This window comes from Aulostomus chinensis, chromosome 23 (genome assembly GCF_037954235.1).
Source record: "Aulostomus chinensis isolate RoL2024-O1b breed Wild chromosome 23, RoL_Achi_v1.0, whole genome shotgun sequence".
In the NCBI taxonomy this organism is placed as follows: domain Eukaryota; kingdom Metazoa; phylum Chordata; class Actinopteri; order Syngnathiformes; family Aulostomidae; genus Aulostomus; species Aulostomus chinensis.
In genome coordinates this window covers 16,133,619-16,161,300 of record NC_141342.1, presented here as the reverse complement: position 1 = coordinate 16,161,300, position 27,682 = coordinate 16,133,619, and the positions used below count along the sequence as shown (strand labels likewise).

At 41.8% G+C, this 27,682-nt stretch overlaps 1 protein-coding gene and 1 long non-coding RNA gene across 2 annotated transcripts; one reads left to right on the top strand and one right to left on the bottom strand.

Annotated features, from left to right (window-relative positions):
* Positions 1-167: 167 nt before the first annotated feature.
* Positions 168-27,641, top strand: cpxm2 (carboxypeptidase X (M14 family), member 2). Its single transcript, XM_086194451.1, has 14 exons — positions 168-661; positions 3,058-3,162; positions 8,758-8,867; positions 10,704-10,843; positions 14,411-14,495; positions 15,543-15,693; positions 16,223-16,311; positions 18,689-18,812; positions 18,905-19,101; positions 21,391-21,570; positions 22,773-23,070; positions 23,400-23,539; positions 23,983-24,082; positions 26,779-27,641. Exons 1-14 carry the CDS (start codon positions 385-387, stop codon positions 27,033-27,035), a joined length of 2,253 nt encoding a protein of 750 aa, XP_086050577.1. The 5' UTR covers positions 168-384; the 3' UTR covers positions 27,036-27,641.
* LOC147239791 (uncharacterized) lies at positions 2,830-26,161 on the bottom strand. The gene is made up of 3 exons (XR_015111408.1): positions 25,841-26,161; positions 10,645-10,865; positions 2,830-3,219 (listed from the first exon to the last, which is right to left on the bottom strand). It is a non-coding gene; the product is annotated as an uncharacterized LOC147239791 (long non-coding RNA).
* Positions 27,642-27,682: the final 41 nt, after the last annotated feature.

The window sequence follows — 27,682 nt, the reverse complement described above, 5'->3', positions numbered from 1 at the left end:
CCACACTAATAAAATGAGTGTGCGGTGTGTCAGCAGTCTGGATTGATTTAACTTCAGAGAGAAAAGCGCAAAGCTTTCTTTTCTGAGTCACCTGCCAGCATCTAATTGCAAGAAGCTCTTGTCTGTCTCGTCCCTCTTGGCTCCCTCATCTCCTCCTGCTCTCCCTCCCTCACTGCATTTTTCCCAGGCTGAGGCGTCCATGGACCCTCTGGCTCCGCTGCTTTCGTCAGTGACTTGGAGCGCTCTGAGAACTTTGTGAACTCTCCGTATTGGAGTGGGAAGGGAAGGGAAAAGGGAGCAGTTGATGGGACACAGCCTGGCAGCAGCAGCAGGCTCCTCTGGAGACACTATCGGGACTCTCAGCTGGACATAATCCACGGGGTCATGACAAGACAGCGCTTCAGCCTCTTCACCCCTCTGGCTCTGCTCGGTCTCCTCGTGGGGCTTGCAAACTTCAGCCATGGCTCTCCCAGTGAGGATGAGGATTATTATATGCAGGAGCTGCTGACAAGACAACAATACAACCAGGTCCAAATGGTGGAGAAGCCCGGGGCCTCGATACCTGACAGACATGAGCACCCAAGCCAATACCCTGCCAAGAAAGTGCCCAAGGAAAAAGCAGACAGGCAGGCGAATAAAGCTACCGCTGATGCCAAATCAGGTAAAAAAAACCACTGCCATCTTCATCTGTGCACCATAAATCATCTACAAAATGATGTCAGAGATAAAAATTCAGCTGATTTGAGAGGTTTGTGAGGTTGCAATGCAAATGCAGGGACAGTTTTTGCAGTAACTTTAGGAATCACTGTTACCACTAGATGACAGTGATGACTTGTCATCCAGCTTTCGGAGGCAAGTTTTGATTTATTTTGCATGGTATAGAAAAGCAAGAGCAGAGGGAAAACATAAAAAGACTGATTTTTTGTTTGTAATTTTATTTTATTTAAAATAGAGTTTGTGCTTCTGCATACAAGCTTTCTTTAGAATTTGGCAGAAAGTAGTAGCTTTTTCTCAATGTCTGGTCATGTGACTTAAGGTTTCAGACTCAACCGTGGTGTCCTCTAGGACTTTGAGAGGTGCAGCTGAATTTAATTTGCATGGTGATGGAAGTGCAGACATTAAATAACAACAACAATGACCTCCTCCTCCCTCTAAACCCATCGATCAGAGCGGCGTTTCAGCGCGGAGTCTTCACTACAGCAAGATTAAGAACGACCTCACGAGTGGTAGAAGTCAGGGCTGCATTTGAAACACATGTGAGCTCCACGTTTTCTCTAACACAGAGGCAGAGTGCTGCAGACCAATGACAGTCTGTAGGAGACGTACGGCTCAGTAGGCATGTTTCAAATCCCACCAGGTGATTGGTAGACAGCGGCGGCGTGAGGTTTTTTGTTTTTTTTTTTGGTCCGTGGCAGATAATTTAGAGCAGCTGTGTGTGTGTGTGTGTGTGTGTGTGTGTGTGTGTGTGTGTGTATGTGTATGGTGACCTCATGTTTCAGGCATTCAGAATTCACATGTCGAAGCAGGGATACCTGCTGCAGGTGGGAGGGGAGGAGAATATTATACTTCAAAAGTGACCCTTTGGATGAGTTTGAGCTGTTTTACTTCCATTATACAGGGAAAAAAAAACTATTTGTAGCATTTTAGTTATTGAAAATAGAGAATTGCAGTTGATTCGTGCTTGTATTTGCATTTTGGCGATACTTTCGGGAAAGCATTACGCCTTTTACCTCATATACACTAATGAAGTGTGAAAATAGGGAATTTTCTATCCTCTTTTTCGGAGGATTATCAAGATTTCATTCCACGTCATTAATTTTCCTTGTGCGATCAATAAAGTATCAATATCAGTTGTGGTGCAGATTGTGATTTTGATAAAAGAATGCATTCAACATTATCAACACTGAAGTTCCATCTTTTCATTCTAATACTGTAATCGCTGGATCAGGATCATTCCAACACACATTTCTGAGACTATAAATGTGTTTTGTCAGTTAAATGGGGTAAACGTATCTAAAAGAGAGAAGAAAACAAAGATCCACATTTGTGGAAATGTTTTTTTCAAAGACTTCCAGGCATTTCTGCCCTTCAGTTTACTTAAAGCGACACCACCCAACAAGGTTGGGTTTTTTTTTTTGGTCTTTCAAATACTTGCAAATAAGCGTCTCCAGCTTACAAATATGTTATTTTTTTCCTTCCTGCATTACATCTTTGCGACTCCAGCAAAAGCACGTACATTTAGCTTGAAGCTAATGGCAACTCACGGCTAACAGCAGCTGCTACAACAAAACTGCTCAAAATCATCTGTTTATAAACTCCCAAGAGCATCATCTGGTATAATCCACATCTTATTTACTTATCAGTATTACAAAAGCACTAAGCTTTGAGCCAAAACCAACCTCTCAGCGCTACTGTGACCGAGCCACAAAGTGGAAGGTTTTTTTGGTGAGTTTAAGACTATTAGCAGTTACTCAACCCAGGCAATTCGCCAATTTTATAATTGCGCAAATTGTTCTGAAATAAAGTATTTGTACTGCTACTGTGATATTTCTACATCTCTCTTGACCCACTTGACATAATCACCGCCGGCACTCACTAACATCTAAATCCTCGTATCTCTGTCTCTGTCTGGATCCATTACGCTGAACCAGCTGGAAGCAGTGGGAGGATTGAACCTGTCCCCAGAATGAGACGAGCATAACCACTTTCAGATGTGGGACGAATTGTTATCACGTGGTTCCTATCCTGACCTGACAGTAACTCGCCTCACTCCCATCCTCAGACCCTGGAATGCGACCCCCCCCCCCCATGTGTTGAGGGCCAGTTATCACATGCATGTTATCACTGTATTAAAGACTCTCACATGTTTATCTAAATCTAAAAATGAGCAAAATGGTTCAAAAGGTTTCTGTCCAGACTGTCTCTTGATTCAGCCAAGTTGTTTATTTCTTTTCCTTCTTGATGTTGATGAAATCTTTCAACATTCCTATCCAAAAAAAAAACAACCAAAAAAAAAAAAACACAACTTCCATAATTTAATTTGATGTGCTTCTCTAGAGAAACCAGCCACCAAAAAAGCTGAGAAGAACAATAAGAAGGCCACCCTGAAGACCCCAAATGGCATCTCGGAAGGACACCGGCTATATGGCTCGACAAAAGCGGGTGAGTGAGGAGCTGAAGAAACTCGGTGACGATCATGATGGTTTTCCAGGGGAGCCGCTAGAGTGGGATGGGAAGAAAGAAACAAATTCGCTCAGACATGAGAAATGATTGGTAAGCGGAAGAGTTTTTCAAGACAATATTTTCCCTGAGAGGAAAAGTTTGGCAGCATTAAGCCGATGCTCTCAGAAGTGGAGTCAATGCACTGATGTCCTCTTTGACTATGAAACATTCTTCTTTTTTCTTGGGTAGGGTGGGGTGGGGGTTCTACTGGATCACAGTAGATTTGCAAAAGCCAAGATGCTCCAGTAGCCTTACTGTCATGTCAGATAACAGATTCAACACGCACCACTGAAGGTATGAATCAAGACAAACTACACGGCTTTGAAACCTGAAACTTTCCACTGCTCTGACAGTGTTGATAGGGTTTTGGCTAAACTGTGAATTTATGTGTTTATCTTGAGGCAATAAAGGACCCTACTGAGACGGACCAAAAAAAGAAAAGAAAAGAAAAAGAAAGAAAAAAAAGGGGAGAATGGGAGCAGAAAGTTGGATATCCTTGAATTCTGGAAAATCCATGCTGACATGTCTGGCACTAAGAGGGCCACATATTCACAAATCTGGAAGGTTTAGACGCCTGAAATCATGTTCATCATCGCTGGAACTGCGACTGAACAAAAGTCTGTCTTCTGCATGTTTTTTTCAGTCTCTCCAGGTAGCAGCTGATTTATTAAGGCCACCCAATCAAGTCTTCGCCAGCTTAACTGTTCAGTCATGGATGTTGTTCACCTTCATGAACTAGCTTGACATTGTTAGAAGAGAAGCAGAACTCTAATGCCTGACGCACGGACGCCACTGCTCATGACTAAGTCTTTTACTGCACATACAAAGTGCAGCGCGCTTTACCTGCAGGCGTTCAGAGGACGATGGCATGAACTGCAGATGCATTGGTCTACCGCTGCTGTGCAAAATGCATAAATGTGCACGGCACCTCGCAACTTGGAGACTCCTTTATCATCTGTGCTGCCGCGGGATCCCTGCAGGTCGGCTATTAAATCAGGATTAGACGCGAGCTCTTTGTGAGCAACAAACAACTTCTCCAGGCTCTGCGCTGGAGCACCTTCCTACGAGAATAGCTCACAGAGCAAATTAGAGCTGGATGAACCGATACCGATGGGTCAATAAAAAATATCTGATCAAGAATCTTACTGATTTCAGGTGTGACTGTTTTAGCTGACTGCAACTACTTAAATGTCCATTTATTCAATTATTTCCTTTTTTAAGGTATTTATCATTTCCTTGTTGTATTCAGATTGATTCTGTGCTCAGCTGTCACTTGCCAATGAGCTCCTGATCTCAGTGTGACTTCCTGATAACATCAAGTATTTAATACTCAGATCTCAAAGACATCATTGGTCAGATTTGGACAATTATCTCCTCCAACTCCTGCCCGAATCACCTTCACAGATGTAATTCCAGAAGAACCAATAACTGTGAAACATTGCAACGAGAAATCAAAGAGGCCGGTCTTTTATGTCGAATGTCTCACTTGAATCTTATCAATGTTTAACCTAATTCATCGTCGGACCAAATTTCCTTGAAAATGCTTCCAGTTTTTTTAATTATCCTGCCAAAAGACAGACAGACAGACAGACAGACCAACGCGTGTGATTATATTTCCTTCTTGGTGGAGTTAATTAAAAGCAAGCACAAGAAAAAATGAACTCCTGGCTACGCATTAGTGTGAGGCATGGAGCCAGATGTCCCTCCGTGTCGTCGTGCCATTACAGGCCAGACGTCGTCAGTCTGCTACTGCAGTGACAAAACAATGCGACTTGTTTGTATTTCCGTTAACCATCATCCTCCTCCTCCTCCTCCTCCTCCCCGTGGGCTGGTGTTAAAGCTCAGGATGCAGTGATGGTACCCGTGCAGAAATGCTGGATAAAAATCTCATTCTACTATTTTATTTATTGATTCATATTCATACCATTTCTTTACAAAATAATCCAACTGACTTTTTAACAATCGATAGCAAGCGCTTGGGTTGGGTGATGTGCCGAATCATAACACTTTTTCTTTTTAACAAAGTTCTAATATTTCTCTGTATTGTAAACATGCTGAACTCTTAAAAGGGGAAAAGTTGTGATCCAACTGAAGAGTGAGAGCCTCTAAATGTCCATTTTTGGTAAAAAAAAATTTCATTAAACTGTCAAGTCCTGGCTGTTAAAATCCTATTGTTTCATTTGGGGCTGAGAGGTCTGGAGGAAAAAACCAGAACGTCTATTCGTGATTTTTTTTTTTTTTTTTTTTTGCTTATTGCAGGATTGCAGAAGCATCATTCTTGTGTCGTTCACCACATTCTAAATGAAAACCATGGTGCAATGGTAATCAGAAGCGCAACACTTTATTGTGACACACACAGAATAATTGCTCGACTTTATCTTAATCATGATAATATTGGTTTGGATTAATATACAGCCAATAATGTGATACAAACCTGATATGAATAACAGGACAGAAACTCAACTTCCCAGCTATGTGCCACCCCTCAATTACATATCAACAGGACTGAAAGGATCTCTCCCTCTCTCTCTGAGGACAGAAGAGAGGAGACAAGGAGTTGCAAAACCGAGAAATGAAGAGCCCCGTATTTCATTTCCTGGCCGCTTGTGCCGTCATGTGCAGCACCATTACTCCTCAACCCTCAAACGTAGAATTCCACCCAGCTACATTACCCCCCCCCCCCCCCCAACAAAAAATTACTTGGCTCAAAAGTAGAATTATCAACCCAAACGGAGCCCCAGACCACAACAACAAGGAATGCATTAAGGTTCTTAGAGGAGATTTTTGAAATTTAATCCAGCGGCTGTTTCAACAGGATGTTTCTACTCTGATATCACCGTTTCTCACATGTGCACACGGTCAAGCTGAGGTTGTTAAAATGCTATTTTGTGAAAGACTGATGACAGTAAAGAGGCTCTGCTTTGTTTGATGTGCAGCTGAAGGGTGATGCGGATTTTTTTTTTTTTTTTTTTTAAACCTCCGGCGGGGTCGGTCAATTTTTCTTGTAAACTTTTGAAGACGGAAAAAAGAGAACAAAATTTTTTTTGATTCACAAGCACTAAAACAAAAAGGTCCTGATACTTTTCTGAACTAAAAGATTAAGAGAGAAGCACCAGAATAACCTACAGGTATTGTTAGCAAAATAAATACTTTCTTCTACACTTCAAATGGACTTTAGTACATTTACATACAAGAACACTGACGTGAATTCACTTGGGAAAATACACTTGAATTTTATTTTCAGATAATAAAATGAAAGTGTACTTTCTGAGAGGGGTTTAATAGAGGATTGTACCCAGATGGTGATCATGATTTAGGGCTGTGCAACGTGGCAGCCACACATTAAAGTCTGTTTTGTTTCCTTTGTTTTTTGTCCAGCTAACCTTGATCCTTCGGTGCTGCTTCAAGCTCCGTCTGTCCCTAATATGTTGTGATGGTTCCATTCAGAGAGCCTGTGGATGAGTCCAGAGAGGATTTTGCATATGGGAATAAAAGGGTCAAGAGTGGAGCGGCACCTGTGTTTTATTGAATACCCCAATTAGCCTTGTAGCCTCTAGCTTGCTAATCAAACGTTATACTTCGGTTCTACTGCAGGAATTCATTTAGTCCTGTTTGCTTTATGCAACAAACAGAAAAGATCTGGTCTTTTTTTTTTTTTTGTAATTTGGCTTCTCTGTAAAAGCATGTGATTCATGTGTTCGAGGCGTCATCGGGCTGCAACACTAACTTGACACAGAGTCATATTCACTCTACATATCCAGTCAAAGTTCAGAGTTCATAAATCCTTTCTCACTCATTTGTGAAGACCGACCTGGCTGGATGACAACGACATGCGCAGCATATGCCGCAAACACACTTGCGGCTGGTGTTTTTTTTGTTTGTTTTTGGTTCCATTAATGTGATCCAGGAAGTTTGCATACAGCTGTATCAGACCCAAACTGTCACTGGCCAGCAGGGAATTCACACCTCAACCTTTTTCCTACTCAACCCCCGCTTGGTGATATACAGTAAAATAAATAAAAATAAAAAGAGCCCATCTCCCACAAAGACTTCTATTTAGTGATCTCAGGTTCTGCAATCACTTAAAGCAGGCATTTGCTCCCAAAGAACCTCCAACTCTCTCCAGCACTAAATGAAAACATTCTTCAGTGATGTGCAGCCTCTCCTTTTTTAAAGCTGTATTTTTCCAAAATAAACGCAAAAAATGCCTTGTAGAGTCTCACGCTTGGCAAATCAGAGAGTGCTACAGAAGAACTGGCCTGCTAAAGTTATTAATACAGGGATTTGACTGCTAAAGAGATGAATTATGGGGCATCGTAGGGTTTGCCGAATCTTTTAGTTTGGGCCGAGAGTATCATCCACTGAAATTCTGTTCTAAATCCCCGGTCAAATTCATGATTTGCGGGAGAGAACGTGATGTATCAGACGGAATAAGAAACTTTAAAAGGAACCTGTCTTTTTTTCTTTTTTTGAAGCAATTAGCACATTTGTCTTCTTCCCCTGAGCCAGACACAGATACCCTTTCTCTCTTCTGTGAGGGAGATGACACCCACAGAGACTAGTTAGCTGCTAGTTAGCTTAACATAATGCTAATGGTAAAGGATGGGCTGCGAAGCATAGCTGTTTCCTGAAAACGTCGACGTGTTCCTTTCAACGTCGAAATAAAAAATGCAAATCACTTCAGCCCACTTGAAGATAAATGTGGGACAACTTGTTTAAACTGGAAGCATTTTTTTTTAAATACATCTTGACCTTTTGCACTTGCTATCATGCTTCAAGCTACAAAGCTAAAAAAAAAAAAAGTCTTTAATGTTCGGATAAATATATTTTGCATGGTGATATTTCTGCAAAACATTATGGCACATTGGCACCAACATCATGACCTCATGGATGGTTTTGGGAATCCGAATGGATTTCATGCAAAAAGCCTTGAAGAATCACAAAACTTTGTTTTTTTTATACACGTTTTGTATTGTTGACAAAACAACAGTCTCACACTGTCACAACAGCATCATTTAATCTTGTACAACTTTAAGTGTGTTTGACAGAGTCGTAGCTGCCGCGATTTGTATATTTCTTCCTTTTTAGAATCCTGATATTGCTAAAGTCACTTTGACAATTTAATCATGCATTCAGGGTGCAGGTAGATGTCCGTGACCGGTGCGTAGCTTCAAATTAGAAAAAGAAAACTGTAGGAGAGGTCAGGATATGTGCGCTTTCTCTCTGTCGAGACGTCTGACCTGCCAGGCATTAATCAACCATGAAACTAGATTTGACATTCGCGTATTCATCATGGTGTTTAAATCATTTCAGATTTTTTTTTCTCCCATGTGGACTCATCGTTTTTTAGTAGAGGAAAAAGTAGTTATTTTGATGCAGTTGCTCTCCTGTCTCAGTCTAATGGCTCATTACTGTTGAGTCAACTGCCTGGTCTCTGAATCACAGGCTTTACTGTGAAGAAAGCAACGCACCGCTAACATCATGATACCACATCAAAAAACCTGGGTGTCATTCTTTTTTTTTTTTTCCACCCAGATTGCCCTCCCATGGGGCTGGAGACACTGAAGATTGATGATTTCCAGCTTCATGCTTCAACTACCAAACGCTATGGCCTCGGTGCGCACAGAGGTCGTCTTAACATTCAGGTAAGACTGGAATGTGACAACTTATCAGAAAAACTTGAAAGGACCCTCACATTGCAATCTCATCTGTCATTCATTCATTCATTCTTCCACACAGCAGTGATTCAAAAGTAATATGAAAGTGAGATAATATCTTTTAATTTCAGGATTGGTTTCAGTTCATATTTAAGCTCCTTGCAAAGATGTCGGCTGTGATAACAGGCTTTTATTCTGTAATATGTGTGGGGTTATCAGTGTGTTTCAGCAAAAGAAACGGTAATGGGGTTGCCATCAAATCAGTGGGTATCTGAAGCAAAATAACAAGGATTGACATCTGGGAGAAAAGGTATTTCCTGTTAGTGCATGCTGTGCTTTGAGGGGATTTGACTAGTCTGCAGCGAGCCTCGTCTCCTGCACACTGCACTGCTCTGAATCCGATTCCACAATTAATGAAACACACACGAGTCTCATCGACAACAGACATCGAGGAAGCCAACGTAAGATTTGTTTGGAGTGTGTATGAGTGCCTGTCAGACATCACAGGGGGACAAAGATAGCATCGCGGCGTGGAGAACAAATATCTGTAAATCAGGAGAAACTATAGGAGGCAGATGTGGAACTGGGCCAGTGGCCAATAACGGTTTATTTACGCAAATCATCACCGCTCCCCCCCCCCCCCCCCCCTTTTTTTTAGATTCCAGACACCAACTGTACTGGGATGAATTTCAGCTCTGTAACATTGTTGTTGTTTTTTTGCATACTGAGAGGAACTGTTTGAAGTGACAAGCATCCAGACATCTTAAAAACGCTTCATTTTACACCTACATTAAAACGATCGAAATCTAAATGGGTGCCCTGATGATAATACAGCTACAATGAAATTTATTTGCAGGCTGATGTTTACCACAAAATAAATGTACGCAATAGATGTGCATGTGTATAACACCACTCAGGTTTGAAAAACAAAACCTTGTTAAAATGACTCCTATCTCACTTACTGGAATGCGCAGCTTCTATGAATACGCAAAACGCTGGAGAAGTTTCCTTGAAAGGTCTTGTGGGCAATAAAAGTTTCCTCAAACAAAGTTTTAAGGTCATTAATCAAGCTTGTACTGTACATACACACCTGAAACTCAAGATTTAAGGTCAGCACACAGGTTCTTTCCTGCTTCAGAAGATGAATGTAAAAACAGACGTGTCAAACCTGGTGCGCATATATATGGTACATATTTCATATATATATATCGTCCTGTACGGCAGATGTAGCAACTTATGGCATGATATCATGAACAGTACCTCCAAACGCTGTGGTGAAAGAGAGCACATATGCTCCACATTTGTTATCCCCACAGAGAAACCTAAGAAATTTCACAACTCTATCGTAACCTGCATCTAAATACACGCAGTTGCTGCCAATAAAGCGGTACATCTGCCAGTTTTTTGTTTTGTTTTTTTCAAGAAAGTATTCCAAATTAAAGAAGACTATGGGTCTGTAGCTGGATCTGGATTGTCACAGAAAGGAATCGCTCATGCAGACTTAGCTCATCATTCAACAGCATTTGGAATTTGGTAGCTGAACACTTCTGGAAGAAATTTCTATGAGTATCATTCGAGACATGCAGGAATGTGAGGATATTCTTTTTCTTTCTTTTCTGTCTCAAACACGGGAAGATGCGACTGACAGCTAAGACTTTTGGCTCCCCTTCCCCGTGTTTTGGACTCTACGGTCATCATCCATGTATCTAAAAACATCTAGATTTAGGAGAAAGAAAAAGAAGCACAAACTGTCGCCACAGGTTACCTTGGATAAAGAGTGCATGTCAGTCAGTGGCCCACCACATGGCTGTTTGTGACCCGCAGGCTGGCCTTTATGAAGATGACCTCTATGACGGGGCGTGGTGTGCCGGGAGAGATGACCCGCTGCAGTGGTTCGAAGTGGATGCCAGGAGGTTGACAAAGTTCACGGGGGTCATCACACAAGGCAGGAGCTCCCTCTGGTCGTGAGTACACATGCACGAAGGGCTGCAGATCACGGGGGGGGGGGGGGGGGGGGGGAATTTAATGCTAAATTTGAAAGGTAATTGCAGGGATGAATGTAAATTGCTAAAACAAACAAAAAAAAAGTCAGACGGACAGTCACTCAAATTGTTGCTGGAGTTCTCTTGGTCCTTACCAAAATGGTGGATGGATGACAGTAAATGGTAAATGGACTCAATTTAGTCAGTAAAAGAGAGACAGTATTTAGACAGTAAGAGAGACAGAGAGAGAGACAGAGAGAGAGACAGAGAGAGAGAGAGAGAGAGAGAGAGAGAGAGAGAGAGAGATGCTGCTACCATGGGTAATAAAAACTCAAACACAGTAAATAAATAGCCAAACTGTAATCACATATGGCACAAGTCTCTTGAGGCTTCTCAAAACCTGGAGGAAGACTACAGCAATAAATCCTTCCAAAAACCTTAAATGACTCTTGAATTTTCCTCTAAAGCCAACTGGAAAATTTGACCGAACAAATGCAAACAAACAACCTTCTCATCCGCCTGCTGCTGAACCTTTACCCTTCTCACAAGGTTTTTCCGATCCTCTCGCTTTGGAGTTACTCCTTTTACCGTTTGAGGTGGTACTTCTTTTTTCACAGCTATGAAAACTTAAAACAATGATACTGATCAAAATAGGGTTAATAGCACTGTGAGTTTGTTTTTATAGTAAGATGCGTTCATGTTTTAATAATGTGTTTCTTCAAATGTAGAATAAGTCACTCCTAACCATGACCATTGCTTCCCTTTGCCCACTGTGCCACTATTGTAGTTCTATTAACGGAAATAAAAGGAACGTACCAAAATTTGGGGGACGTACACTTATTTGCCTTCGTTCCCAGAGACAGACAAGATGAGTCATACTTTTCCCCTCAAAGTGTGTGCATTAGGGGGCCTGAGACCCACACAGACCAGCTAGTTAGCTTAGCATAATGAATGGTAGTGGATGGGCATATTAGCATGCCACAGTCAAAAATCAATAAATGGTTCAGGATATCTGTTTTTCTAGAAATAACCATCCTCCTCTCTCTTACTGTCAGCTGTGATTAGCTGGAGAAAAGTGCAACTGATGACCTTTGACAGAGGTATGCTAACTAGCAATGCACCAAGCTCTCAATTTCTAAAACACGCAAGGCCAACACATTCCATGGGGGAGCCACAGTCAACAAAAACCTAATCAGACAGTTGAGAGTCCATCACACTACTGAAGAAGCTAACAAAGGGAAAGTGGCTGACGACCTCAGGGTTGAGGACTAGCCTGCAGCCTCTTGTATCCTTCACTGGCAGCTGCATTCAACTGGTTTCCCTCCGTCTTTCCTTAGCTTGTCTTTCTCCTTCCATCTTGTTCACATCCCCCCGTCTGTCTGTCATTCTCTACCTACTTTCCCTCTCTCTGTCCCTGTCTCTTTTCTTATCTGTACCTGTCTCTTTACTTTATTAATCTCTTTCTTTCTGTTAAAAGTCACCACATCTGCTTGCTCGTGGGGAATTGTTGAGTGTAAATTAATTCAGAGTGTGGCTCAAAAATCTGCTCTACTTATAAAGTGTCATGAGATAACTTTTGTTGTTATTTGCCGCTCTACAAATAAATTTAACTTGACGCAAATTTTTTTTTTTTTTTTAAGTTAGAAGAGGCCAAAAAAATGCAACCAGTGTATCTCTTACGCTAACACTTCTCATCCACTACAATTCATTGTGCAAAGCTAACTAGCCATGAGCCGATCTCTGTGCATTTCTAGTGCCCACACGCAGGAGAGAAGGGTACCCATCTCCTTGTCAGGCATTGTGGAGGATGGCAAATAAGCATATTTCCTAAAAAGTTGGTATGTTTCTTTAAGAACTGTAAAGAAATGGTCATAGGCTACAGAACATCACCTTTTCTGACGCACAAAACCACACACACACACACACACACGAGCCTGAGAAATCCATTCTTTTCACACTCACTCTGCTAAAGATGGATTCTCTTTTCAGCTATAGCTGGTCAGAAATAATCATCTAAAAAGAAAATCAACATAAAGCAGCGATATCATGAACTAAATGAAGGATCTGTTAATTTTCTGATGTACTACTCAGTATTTTTAAAGAAAAAGTTACGTCTGATAACAATAACTTGATAAAAGTGATATAAACCATATGAATTGTACTCGTCCTCTGTTCACGGAAGAAAAGCGATGACTGCTGCTGTTCACATCTTTCCTTACAACCCACACTACTCTTTGCTCTGTAATATTATTTGACAACTTTTGGCCTTTGTACTTAATTGGAAAGGGCGGCACAGACTTGAGACTGCCGTGTAGCGCGGGGAGATACTTTATCAGACAATGTTTGTAATTTCCCTTCACGGCGACTGCAATCTAAGGGTGTTGAAGACACCTCTGCCTGAGACAGAATTTCTCAGCAATTAGCTCTGTCGGGCATGTAGCTGTCTGTGGCGCTAGCACCGAGGCTTCTGTCCACAGCAGAGCTTTAATTAGCAGAACTGGGAATTCTTAGCAAGCTTGACCAGCTCAGCGGTGACGTCTTTATCAGGAGACACTGGCGTGATTGGACATCAGTGACCCGCTTTTACAGAATGACATAAACTGCTCTGTCTTTAGCTTCTTTTCCCATAAATACATCACATGTGAATACCTATTTTTTTCTGTAAATCAGTTATCAGCTACTAAAAACCTCCACCATAACATTTAGTTGGGAAATTTGCTAAAATATAAACAATTAAAATGATTAAATAAGGCACAACTATATAGTTTGATAAGCGTTTTAAATTATCATAATAGAAAAGAAGGAAATATTGCTAAAATACTATGATAATAAGAAATATGGTGAGTCTAAATGCCTTAACTGCAAAATTATGGAGGTATTACCACAATTTTTTGCTCCTTGGATCCTCTGGAAGCTTCCACCAGTCTCTCAGATCATAATTATCAAAAGCAGCTCTAATATTATTTTAAATGTCACCTCCAAGAACCAGGAGAGCTCTTTATCTCTGCATAGTTGACATCAAGTCAAGAGTGTTCATTTTTCCCTTCCTATTGGCATTTTTTTAAATGCTTTAAATACTTAAAGCACCTTAAACCTGATTATTTTAGTAAGGCAATTCTCCTAATGCCGTTAAATGGCTTAAGTTAAAGATGGTAAAATGTTGGCATTCCACATTAATCCTCACTGACTTGGATGAATTAATTCAGTTCAACAAAAAGGCAAGTCTGCTCACATTTCCCAGAATATAGACTTAAAAACAGAGCCCAACAGAAATGAAAACCATCTGCATGACAAATTTCACTTTCGCTCACATTCCAAAAGTGCCAGTAATAAAAAAAAAAAAAAAAAAAAAAATGCTCAAGTGACACTCCTGATTGAAATGATCTGATCTGCTCTCTTATTTCTCTATTCCTAATTGGCCTTTCACCCATGTGTGTATTGCACTTCTCTGCTAAGGAGCTTCATTTGCATTGAATTCAACCTGCCATGATGACTGACTTTCCTTTCTTTACTTCCTCACTTGCTTTTATTTTCTCATTATGTGAACAGGAGTGATTGGGTAACTTCGTACAAGGTCATGGTGAGCAACGACAGTCACACATGGATAACACTGAAGAATGGCTCCGAAGACTTGGTGAGTAACCCACTATGAATATGCACAAAGTGCAAAGTGTTTTATTACAATCAAAAGGAAGGCCCGGCTCCTTTATCTTTTCTCTTTTTTTTCCCCTTCTTGGTGTGCGTCCCTGAATGTCAGGCGCCAAAATGAATTCTTGTGCAGGAGTAATTACAAAGGAAGATTTAGATCTTTGCTAATTTCCACGCTTAATGAGTTGAGAGGCAATAGTAAATACTGATGATCCACGAGCGAGGAATATCGCATCAGAGCCGCTTTCCCCTTAAACACCTGATGCAAACTAAAGAGAGAAAACAAATGGCAAAACACAAACTACAGCAGCCGGCGCAAGCTCTAAGTTTTGGGGAATGATATCAAATGATCATTTTGAGGAAAATTTCATCATTTCCCCCTCGTGTTTCCACATCTCTGCTCATTAAATTTCGATGGTAATTGTGCGCTCCCTTAGCTGGCATCACCTAAGCTGGAGATGTCATCACCATGGGAGATAATGCCCCATCAGTAAGCCTCCCTCTCACCCACTCGCCCCCCCTTGTGTAACAAATGCCAACGTGCACTTCGACTTTCAAAATGCCAAAAGGTGCAGAGAGGAACTCCCAAGTGCCAAAGCGTGGGTGTAGAAATGAAGAGCAATCTCACAGTTGTCAAAGATTAATGATGTTCTACTAGTGCCCCAATTTTAAAGCCATAAAAACTACAATATTTACCTCCACTGATATGTTGGGTTTTTTTTTTCCGGGGTGGGGGGGGGGGGGGGTGGGGGGTTGCGTTTTGCACAGAAGACGAACAAGATAAAGGATGAAAATGAAAGGAGAGGAAGGAAGTTGTTTTGGTTTCATTGTTGCTTTGTTTAGCATGTTGAGGATGAAGCCAAAATGTCAAAAAATTAATGTAACCTCAAACTTAAGCATGAAGGAATCAGACTTCTGTTTTTCTGTCAGCATTTCCCCTTAAACACACTCGTGAATAACAATGACCTAGCAAACTCAACTCTACATCCTGTTCTCGACTGTTAATTCACCATTTTGTTTAATGCCTCAGTAGATCTTCGGTGCCAACAGGGAAAAGGAGATCCCAGTCCGGAACATTTTCCCAACCCCTGTGGTCGCCAGATACATTCGAGTCAACCCTCTGTCCTGGTTTCACAGCGGCAGTATCTGTATGAGAGTGGAAATCCTTGGCTGCCCTATGCCAGGTAAGGGGTTTCAAATATTTCACTTTGTTGAAACAATAAGGATGAATGACTTGACCTGAACTGATCTAATCTCCATCCATCTATCCATCCATCCATCCATCCATCCATCCATCCATGCGCTTAAGGGTCACGGGGGGGCTGGAGCCTTGATTTGATCTGATTGCATTTAGCTCCCCCAAATCCTCCCAAAGCGTAGCAGGTTCTATTCAAAGACACAAGCACAGAACTGGATTTTTACCGTGGTGCTGCCATAGCTAACACTGATTACTGGTTGTAATGGCCGTCGCTAGACTCACACCATGGACAGAGCCTCTGTATTTTGGCCATAATGTAAATGTTATCATGCTAACATACTAAACTAAAACAGGCTATAAGCAGTAAAAATGTCCACTGTGTTAGCGACGACTAGAGAGAAAGAACTTCATATCTGTTCTGTAGGCGAACTCCCTTTGATTTCAAAGAAAGAGGGGAATTGCTCCACATTTATGGTCGGGATATTAATATGCATGTTCTCTGATTTCCCCCATAGATCCAAATAATTATTACCACAGACGCAATGAAGTCATTACATCAGACAACCTGGACTTCAGACATCACAGCTACAAAGAAATGAGGCAGGTGAGTCTTGACCAGCCCTCATTTAGCAAAGAGACCGGAGCAATAAAACATCTTGAGAAACTGCTTATACAAGACAAGCTGTGCCCTTTACAAGAACAAAGTGTGCAACAAGTGAACAGAGCGCTGCCAGCCACATGAAAATGCAGAGAGCGCGCCCTCGCTTGTGTCATTACTTATTCATAAGCTTGTCATGAACAGTGGTGTGTTTGTACTGAGGAGGACAGCTGTATTTGTCACTGTGCGCACTGTGACCGAGTGCTTGTGAAGGTACAAGTGCCTTGAATCATAATCTTCTGTAACGTAGCAGCAACCCTGTGCGAAACAGTTGCCTACAGGTGTCCCAAACTGCTGTTACAAGACTTTTTCCAATTCATTCAGGGGCCACCTGGCTCTTTGTACAACAACTGCCTTGTTTTTGGCGTGGCAGCTTGAAATGCTACTCCAGGAATATCAAAACGGACTGCCCCCCCAACCATTGAGGCTAATGTGTGTCACACACCAAGTGTCCAGCCTCAGAAGGCTGTCACAAAGAAAGGACTATTTTTAAAACTCAGCTTCTAAAGCCTTTTCACCCTTGACATTTCTTTCTTGGTGCAGGTACCGACGCTGCCTAGGCCACAGCGGGTAACAGAATGCAGCGGCACAACCTCAAAGTGAAAATAGCCCATTATGACTTCTCAAATAATGAACATTCCCCTCGAGAAGGCTTCAAAAATACCTCTTGTGGCACTAAAAGACTGTCCTTTTCAAAGGCCTCAACTGATATATAGCAGCTTTGGGAGTATGTTTAGAGACTTAAGTGGGTGGAACATTTTCTACATATGTAAGAGAGGAAGATTACAGGCACATTATCTTGCCGTTATCCTGGTTTATTCTTGCTAAACAGTGTCTTTGTAGTCTGCATAAAACCGATAAATGCTCAATTTAGCCCTTATTTTTGTTAATTCCATTAGAATAAGAAACCTCTGAGAGGCAATGATGTGGCAGAATGAGTAGGATGTTGATCCTGGTAAATATAATCCAAGTACGTCTATCAAGGGAACACTTATTAAATTGAAAGAATATCCAACCCTGAATGCTGCTTTGTTTTTATGTTGTTTTATGTTACGTTCATGTTTGTGTAATGATTTACTTAATGAGAGGATTCAACCCAGACTTAATTAAAACGTCATCACTCCTGACGGGTTAATGACTGCTGCAGCAGCAGGGAGAACAAGTAAACACACATTACTGAAACTGATGCTGCTGCTTTACATTACATCATGTTTTAGTCTCTCTTTTTTTTTCTGTCCTGCTACTCTTCCCTCCGTGTGTCTCCGCTCATATCCTAAATAATCGTTGCTATTTTAATCAGCTCCTCTACAGGCCTGTCTTCCTAATTACCTTGACTGCTTCTCATGCAGGCCCCCTCACTAGCCGAGTGTTATTAAAGGAGCTCTACAACACAGTAATGGTGAAATTGGTAGTGAAATATTCAAAAAACATTGGGATATTTTGTACTATTTGAGGCCACAAGTGCCAACTATCTTAAAAAGGGTTTTGTTTTGTTTTTTCAGAGGCAAAACCCTCAAAAGTTAACTCTTTCTCAGTGATAAATATGAATTCAAAACAGTATTTTATCCAAAATGCTTTAACTTTCTTTCAATTAGGTGTCCTGAATTGACATTTTTTCCCCTCCAAATGTATCTCCCAGCACATCCCAAGTTGAATACTACACCACGCCGGTTCATGTAGCGTTCTACTTTGATTCATCTGAAATCAAAGTGCTTGTGGATTACTGAGTATTTAACAGGTTAGAGAAGACCTGGATTATACTGGATGATGAGATTCTGAGTTTGCAAACTGACATATTTGGACAGTTTTTGCAGTTGCTAGTCAGTCTCCATTAGCTGCAAGCTAAGAGAGTGTTTTTTTATTCTAAATTCTGGAGTCACCAAGAAGTCATGCAAGCTGGGGGAAAAAAGACAAACGTCCTGATGAGATCAAGACACGACTAAGTGCTTGAAATGCAAATTCCCCTTTTTTGGGGGGTGAAGTTGTATTTCATTTTGAAGGTGAAAAATGGTAGGTAGGTATTGCAAGTATATTTAAAACGAAAAAACGTATTTAATATTTATCCATCTTATGGAGGAGTGAACGAGATAGTCACTCCAATCTGGAAAAAAAGAATTATCTGTCACTTCACTAATAACGACAGCTGTCAAATACTATTGTGATGTTAAGAGTTCAAAACATGAAAAAACAAGTTTCTGCCACATTGCAATGGTCCATCTCTCGAGACGGTCTCATTTGGAACCCCCCCCCCCCAAAATGACAGTGTGCCGGACAAACACCAGAATTATATTTATCAGAGTGCTCCATTATCTTCCCTCCACAGCTGATGAAGGTGGTTAATGAAATGTGCCCCAACGTTACTCGGATCTATAATATTGGAAAAAGCCAAAGCGGCCTCAAACTGTACGCCATAGAGATCTCTGATAACCCAGGAGAACATGAAGTCGGTGAGTAGACACACAGTGTTTGCATGTTTCATCGTTTGCTCTCCCTCTACATTTCCCTAATTGCTCCCCTTTCATTTGAACCCGTTAATCAGGTGAACCAGAGTTCCGGTACACAGCAGGTTCCCATGGTAACGAGGTTCTGGGTCGTGAGCTGCTCCTCCTGCTGATGCAGTTTATGTGTCAGGAGTATCTGTCCGGCAACAAGCGGATACGTCACCTGGTGGAGGAAACCAGGATTCATCTCTTGCCATCTGTCAACCCTGATGGGTACGAGAAAGCCTTTGAAGCGGTAGGTCTGCAAGATTGCCATTAGTGACCTCATATCACACAAGCTGGTCTATGGTGAAAATAGCATCATACGTGCCTGACAGGTGTACCTTCTCCTGACAACAACACATGTGATGCAGCCGCATGCTGGAAAATTGGCGTGACAGAATACCTAAAATGCACACTTAGACTTCTCTGCAACGAAACAGGACTGGAACACGTCATCGGTTACATCTGGTGACATCGAACATCTTACATCTGCCTGCCAGATTAAAGGCCCAGGGTTAATGAAGCCAATAGAAAAGGAGAGAGAGAGAGAGAGAGAGAGAGAGAGAGAGGGGAGAAGAAGAAAGACGAGTAAAGATCAAAAACCCAAACATGATTGTGCCTGGCATCTGTGCAGCCAATGACATCATGTAATTTGGTGCCATGATGTGTAGGTTAACGAAGTGTAACACAGTTTCATGCAAGCTTGTAATGGGACTCCCGAAAAACTAATACACTGGGAATCGCAAGCAGTTGATGACGACAGGCTTATTCAATTGTGCGAGGCCTGTAAATGGGTGGCAGACACTTCTGCTCCTCAATAATAAGTATATAATCACATTCTCTGTAGCACATGCACTCATTCAAGTACAGCGTGTGTTTGATATTTATACTAAATCAAGTTACTAGCCTGGATCAAGGCCACTGAATCACTTCCTACAACTCTGGTTTGCTCAATGATTCATAGGAATGATTGTTTGATTGACTAAACCTGATGAGCGAATGACTGAACTTTAATCTTGACACAGATTTGCTTAAGAGGACATTATATTTTTGGAAAGTACACTTATTTGCCATGTTCAGCGAAGCCAGACAAGAAAATAAATACCCTTCTCTCCTCCGTGTGTGCAATACAGCTGAAACCCACAACGGCTACCAGTTAGCTAAGCACCACAAATGGCAGCAGATGGAAAGTGTTAGCATTCCTTCATTGAAATTCAATACAGCATTAACATAACATGGGTTCAGGTACAATCCCTTATAAAAAAAAAAAAGGTTATAGAACCACTTAAGTCTCCAGAAACATGTTATAGGGCTTTAGTCAACTTCATACAACTAAAGTTGCTAGGGCTGAGCAACTTTATTGATTCTGCGATATACATCGATATCTTGTTTCCCCAGAGAGTATAGTTTTTTAAGCCACGAGTATCGATACATTAAGACCCGTTCAAATTCCCCATGTCCGCACTTTGCAGGAAGAGCGATTCGGTCTGCCAGCCGCTAGCGTCGCTGTAGAGCATTTCTAGTTACCCAGACGCCGACGCCTTTCTCATGCGGTGAGAGCTGAGAGATTCAAGAGAATGGCGGCGAGTATAAATCCAGCGCCTGCATGCTTAAACGCAGATGTGTGGGGGCATTTTGGGTTCAAAAACAAAAAGGAAAGCGAGGATTGAGGCAGAAGTACGGCGGTTTGCAAACTGTCACACAAACGTCAAGTACTCTGGAAATACCACCAACCTGCAAGCCCACCTAAAACGTCATCACCCAGACAAGGAAATGCTAACTGAGACCGAGCCAAAGAAGCTGCGGGGCGACCCGAAACAAACCACGCTGGACAGTGACGGCGGTGGTTGCCACAAGTTAGCAACATCTTCTTCACCGAGGTCGCAGAAAATTCCGGAGTCCATTGCCTACTTTATTTGTCAGGATTTGAGACCTTATTCGGTGGTGGAAAACACCGGCCTAAGACGCATGGCGATGAAGCCCCGCTATCCTATAGTCACCTGTGAATTGAATTATTGGCTGCCATGGTTTATTTTTAGTTAACCTGGAGGCTAGACTGGCTAGTAGCTACTTCATGTTCAGTATCAAGCTAAAAAAAGCTACCAAAGAAGGCCACTGGCTGCACTTTAACTCTCCATTGCTCACTTTACTTTTCAAAAGCTTGAAAGCTACAATTTGCCCTCAGTTTCAATAAATGAAAGTCATTTTCTCACCACATCTTTGATTCACTTTGTCCAGCATTTGCAAGCTGCCAGTCACAGCCATATATTGTGTAATTGATGCTTTCAGTTCAATTAATTCAGTCCAAGTCAATGGAACACTCACAAGATATCACCAAAATCACTTTGTCCCTTTAAAATCTTTCAGAAAAGGATGTAAGTGTATCAAATTGTATCGTGAGCTGAATATCGTAATACATATATCGTGAGCCAAATATCGTGTATCATATCGCAAGATTAGTGTTTTGCTACAGCCCTAATAGTTGCAGTACTCTCATTCCCACTGAATTACCATCAGTAATTTCCTCCTTTTTTTAACCCAGGGTTCAGAGCTCAGCGGCTGGTCTCTGGGGCGGTGGAGCAAAAATGGAATAGACATCCATCATAACTTCCCTGATCTAAACACCATACTGTGGGAAGCTGAGGTCAAGAAGTGGATCCCACGCAAAACGTTCAACCACCATGTAGCCATCCCAGAGTGGTACCAGGCCAAAAACGCATCGGTGAGTCAAATGTTTCATGATCTTCTAGCATGCACATAATATTGTTCCAAGATTTTGCTCCGATCCTTCGCAGAAGTTGACTTGAGGACTTGGAAATTCACTGCTTTCCACTTATTTATTTCAGCTTTGCGAGTATAGCTGTTATTTCTTGTTGTTAGTCTTGATTTCTCTTGTCGAGTTACTTGAGATGGAGGCTGAGAACAGTCATGTTTGCCATTACTTCATGATCACAAGTTCATTCTGTCTCCTTTTCGAGTGATGACATCTCAAGAAACCACAGGAACGCTTTTCTTGAGACAATGGGTCAATTAGTTAACTATGTCGTGTCAACAGAAGATATGATTTATATGACTAATTTCTCTCGCAATAATGCAAAACTTAACTTGTGTTGTCTGAGAGAGGAAATAAAATGTTGTCTTGCTCAATTTTATCTGTCTTGTTTTGTAAAGTGCTTTCTAAATATAAGAATGATCTTTTCCAGAGTTAGACTCATGGAAGTACAACATTCATCTCCATAATTTTCACTGCATTCACTTTTAATGTCGGTGTGACAGCTTCAATGAGTCTTTGTCTTATCACGCCTCCACTTTAACAAATCGCACAGTTAAGCCCATCTGTGTCTTGAATAGCGTTTAAAAAAAAACAACAACACGTGGTCAGCACTGTCTATTTTCGGAGATGTGAACTTGTGGTTGCTATTTGCGACAGTGAAGCTGAGAGCTAAAATATACCCAGCAGTCTAAAAAAAGCTGCACCCTCACAGGTGTTTTGTCGTCACCATGTCGCCATGGGTGAGTCACACAAACCCCCCCAGAATAGCTGCCGCAGCTGCAGAGCTGGGATGCCCATCTCTGCTCAGGAAGCTGTGAAACGTGTCCTCGCTCGCCTCGCTGACTGCTCGGCCCGACCAGTGCTCCGAGATAGGGCTGGCTTAATTATAGGAGCCCAAACAGCAGGGGAAATTGGATCTAATTCCTCGTGGTGTGAAAATACATGCTCTGGATACTAGTTGAAGTAGTAATTTAGTGTAACTAGTTCGCATCAAGAGGGTATGTGAAATAGCCTTTTCACATCTATATCAGTCCCTCTTGAAAGCAGACTGCAGTGAAATTCTTTTTGGCACGAGGGAGGGTTAATTTAGCAATCAGTGCCGAGATGATTGCATGAATCACATTATACTCCCTACTCCATGTCCCCGCTAGGTTGCCTTGGAGACGCGGGCTCTGATAGCATGGATGGAGAAGATACCCTTTGTGCTGGGTGGTAACCTCCAGGGAGGGGAGCTGGTGGTGACCTTCCCATACGACAAAACGCGTTCCCACGGGGTGACGAGGGAACAGACCCCTACCCCAGATGACCACGTCTTCCGCTGGCTAGCTTTCTCCTACGCCTCCACCCACCGCCTGATGACTGACGCCAACCGAAGGGTTTGTCACACAGAGGATTTTGCCAAGGAGGACGGCACCATCAACGGGGCGTCCTGGCATACAGCAGCTGGCAGTGAGTGTCCGTTGCTGCCTGGGTGTTCTTTCCTGCTGATGCTAACGCTGTCTTATGCAGGATTTCTATGCTGTTCAGCATTGAGCCTTTGAGCTGTAGCTTTGTTTAGCCCCCATGAACACATCTGCATATTCAGGGTTGAATCCTTTCGGCTGTTTCTAATCGTCTTGCATTTAGCTTGAAGCATCATGTAAGAAGTCAAACAAATAAGGGGAGAGAAAAAAAGGCATCAGAGAGTCTGAAGTTTCAATTTTACCCTGAATCCCAGCTCACAAAATGCTAACCTGCCATGGATGCTTGCCTTCAGATATGTTTGTCTGTCTTGGCAGGTATGAATGATTTCAGTTACTTGCACACCAACTGCTTTGAGTTGTCGATGTACGTGGGTTGTGACAAATTCCCTCATGAGAGCGAACTGCCTGAGGAGTGGGAGAACAATCGAGAGTCTCTCCTCGTCTTCATGGAGCAGGTACAGTAGCGAAACAGCCCCCGCAACTCACACAAGGAAATTTACGCACACGCACAAAAGAGCCACGGAACACAGGCTTTTTAGAACATTTGGAGGTTATTTTAGAAGCAGCTTCTATTTAAACCCTTACTTTTCCGACTAATTACTTGGAAGTGCTGTATCCGTAGCTACCAGCTGCTAAACAGCTGTTCTGTCAATATTGATATTTAAAAATAAAATCTTTCAATAAATTTCATACCCTTTTTAAATATTTGTAGCTCAAACTCAAATGGAAACAGACTAAAATATGGGCTTTATTTCTAATCAGCCTAATCCTAAATTAACGGTGTATTCAGGTGCTCCCTAGATATCTTATTATCAGTATAAAACATAAATGATGCAGTTGATGTTGAAGGACAGGCATGTTGTCATATGATTGTGTGGGTCGTGCTTTCCACATCCAGGTGCATCGCGGGATCAAAGGCATCGTGAGGGACCTGCAAGGCCGTGCGATCGCCAATGCCACCATCTCCGTGGAGGGAATCAACCATGATATTCGCACAGGTAACGCTGCTGCGGCTTCTGGTTTGGGGGATTTTGTTTATTTTTGCTCTTTGTCCCTGCAATTTAAAAGCGAGTAAGCTTCTATTTTTGCAATGGAAGGAGCAGGAGCGACCTCGGCACAGCGCAGACTGTCTGCCGACTGCAGCGCATACTCCTCAGGAGTGAGTCAAGACATTTTACGGCGTAAAATAGAAGAAAAAATAATGAACAAAAAGCAGCTAAAGCATTTCAGCTTGAGCTGCAGTCAGTTCAGTCATAGCCATAATCTTGTGCTCTGACTTTTACCATCGATTGCATCCTCAAGGCAATTTCTGCAGCCGTCAAAGCCGAAGTAGATTTGTACTTAGAGCGTGAAATCGAGTGCCCAAAAGTAGATTAGTATTATTATTATTATTATTATTATTATTTTTCCTGGAACAAAGTATAAGTCACTGCTTCCTCTAAGATATATTGCAGTTGCAGATTTTTCGTCTGTTTTTTTTGACAATTGTGCTTGGTATTAACCCTCAAAACACAGACATTTGCTCCATTCTGATGATGAATAAAACCTCTTGATGCAGCGGGAATGCATTATCCCACTAGAAAATCTCTATTGAACAATTTTCAGGAAACAATTTGATCCCGTCCTGCCATTCGGAGGTTAAAAATATGTGCGAGCAAATGTCCGGGTGTTAATATTTGGGCTGACGGTAGATCAACAGCGAGGACAGAGCTGCCATCATATTTCATTTGTCACAGCAGCTTTTCAAATGTGTCAGGTGGGTGTCTGGATGACGGAAATGAAGCAATGCTGATTTATGAGTGACTCAAAGGCTGAAAATACACCGTGAGCGCACTCAAGTTTCCAGGTCACAGAGAGGCGGCATTCAACAGGAAGAGACTGAGAAAATCCAACAGGGATAAAGAAGACTTTTTTAAAGTACTTTCTCGGAAGCCAAACAAAAATAAATCACCAGTTTGCTTATTTTAAATGGAGGTGTCTGAAATGTTGCTTTTTATGTTCAATCTACAAACTATACTAGGTTCAAACTGTGCATCTTTAGCTTCCTATTCACGTCATCTAAGGACCCCTGATCAGTACTACATATTAGTGCCAGCCTGGTATTATAGGACACAACCCTTATTGCAGTTTACCGCGTTCTTTATTTTATAGACTTATCTAAATGAATCTTTTTAATCCCCAATATTTGAGATATTTCAGCTTCACAGTATCTTAAAAAGTTGTTTACGTTTTACACGAGTCCCCTTTAGTCCTTTACGTGGAGCTCCTGAGGCAGCGAGCAGTGGATAAGTGGAGGATTTCAGACACCCTGGGAGTTCTGATGACAGATAAAAGGTCTGGGCAGAGATGCTCACAAGTCTTTGAGCTCAGGTCTCAGGCCTTTGAGCTAAAGTTTCAAGTCAAGTCTCAAGTCTCCAGTGATGGAAGCGAGTGATCGTCTCCTGCCGGCCCGCTCAGAACACAACATAGCTACTTTCTACCTAAGCAACTCAAAGCATGTACTGCATTATCATCCCTCCCTCATCAAGAAGCAACACTGATTAAACATGAAGAAAAACAACAACTTACTTTTGAGTCAACAACCTGTATTTTTCCCTTGAAAAAACACACTGCTACAGTGTATGAGCCATGCACGCTTGCATACTATGATGATAATCCTCTAATTATATTATGTGAAGGTATATGAAGTACAGTAAAAGCATAACACAACCTGAAATACTGCAGAAAAAAACAAGAGAATTCAAAACTGAACCGACCTCGGTGTGTGGCAGGAGCCGCTCGTGTTCCGCGTTCCGAACCAAAGTTGTTCAGCGCACGTGCAGCACGTCATCCATCACCTGGTGGAGTTCCGGAAGCGGGCTCTAGCTAGCTAGCCGTTAAATTAAACGACGACGAGCCTCCAAGTGTCGGGAAAGCTGTATTCGCGATCAAAGTCCCGGCTCCGTCCGAGTATTGTGATTATTATTGATATTATTCCCGATACCGGTCCGGGGCCGGTAGGTAGCGACCCCGCGTTAAAGCACGCCGTTTGTTTAAAATTCGGCGGGAGGGGGCAGATCGCGCAAGGATAACGACGCATGCGCATTAAGAAGGAACCGAGATTCAGCTTGCGAGACCTCTCCAGAGCACAAATAAGATTGTTGTGGAGTGTGACGCGTCGAGTCTCAAGTCTGAAGTCACTGTACTTGTCTGTAGTCACTCTAGTGCGACTAGAGTTCAAGTACAAGTACCCATTTCTGGAACTGGGCTGCCTCACACAACCTGAACTACAGTAGATGCATGAGTAGGGAACCCGTCTAATTTAAATATATTGATATACATAATGATAATGGTATCGATTTTGCTGATAAGCTAATTTAACGCCAGCAAATATAAGGTGGGGCAGTTTCGTTGCTATAAAACGACAACGTGAAGATGGTTTCTGTTTGGGTAATCGTCAATTCAGAAAATTCTTTCGTTAGCTCAGATTGAGACAACCCTAGTGGCAGAAATGATGTACTGCGTAATTAAAGCCGACTCAATAATGACGGAGTTGTTATTTGCTGCTACTGCCACCAACTGGCAAACTACCAAAACCAGATATCTGCAGTGTGCAACACTTGCAGCCTGACTCATGGCACATTCCTTGCAGTCATTTGTCAGCTAAACACAAAAGTGCCACATATTTACCCGCCATGTGTTTGTGTATTTTCAGCTGCCGATGGCGACTACTGGCGACTGCTGAACCCTGGAGAGTACCGAGTATCAGCTAGGGCTGAAGGCTACAACCTGGTCAGTAAGAAGTGTGAGGTGGGCTACGAGATGGGCGCCACCAGGTGCGATTTCATCCTCGGACGCACCAACCTGTCGCGAATCAAAGAAATAATGGAAAAATTCAACAAACAGCCCATCAGATTGCCCAGTAAACCAGTCCAAGCTCGCCAATCCAGAGCAAGACGTCTGGGAACATAATGACTGTACGAAGCAACTGGAAGAGGAAACATCTGCTCTGATCAGACGAAGATGACCTCCAAGCCGGGTTTGGACCCCTGAGGGTGGCTGTTGAAATATAGAAAAATTTGTGGATTAATTTAAACAGGATGCTTTATTTGTTCAATTGTTTCAAGCTGCCTGTTTCAATTGATTTTTTTTTTTTACGTCCACCGTCAACATTGAAGTACTTTTAGCTGTCAAAGGTTATGTTTACGATCCCACTATTTCAATTTATAAGAGACATTCAAACCGAGCTCTATTTGTGATATCAACATTAACAGAATATTCAGATTTGAACTTTATTTTTGTAAATAAAAGAAAAACAAAATACAAATTACAGATGAGGAAGTATCTAATGTAGCCAGTGTGAGAAATGGCAAACTGTTATTTTGTACATACGTAAGTTATGTAAACCAATACGAAAGCTGTATTACCTGCATTTCTACAATTTTTCATTGTTAAAAGAAAAACTTGTGGACTCACTGACCTTTTGTTGGTCATTGATATATATATATATATATAGATATATAGAGATATATTTTTAAGGTACACTGCTTTCAGAACATTAGCAAATAAAAGACGAATAGTTTTAACCTCTTCCGCTGTTCTTGTGAAAGTTTTCTTCC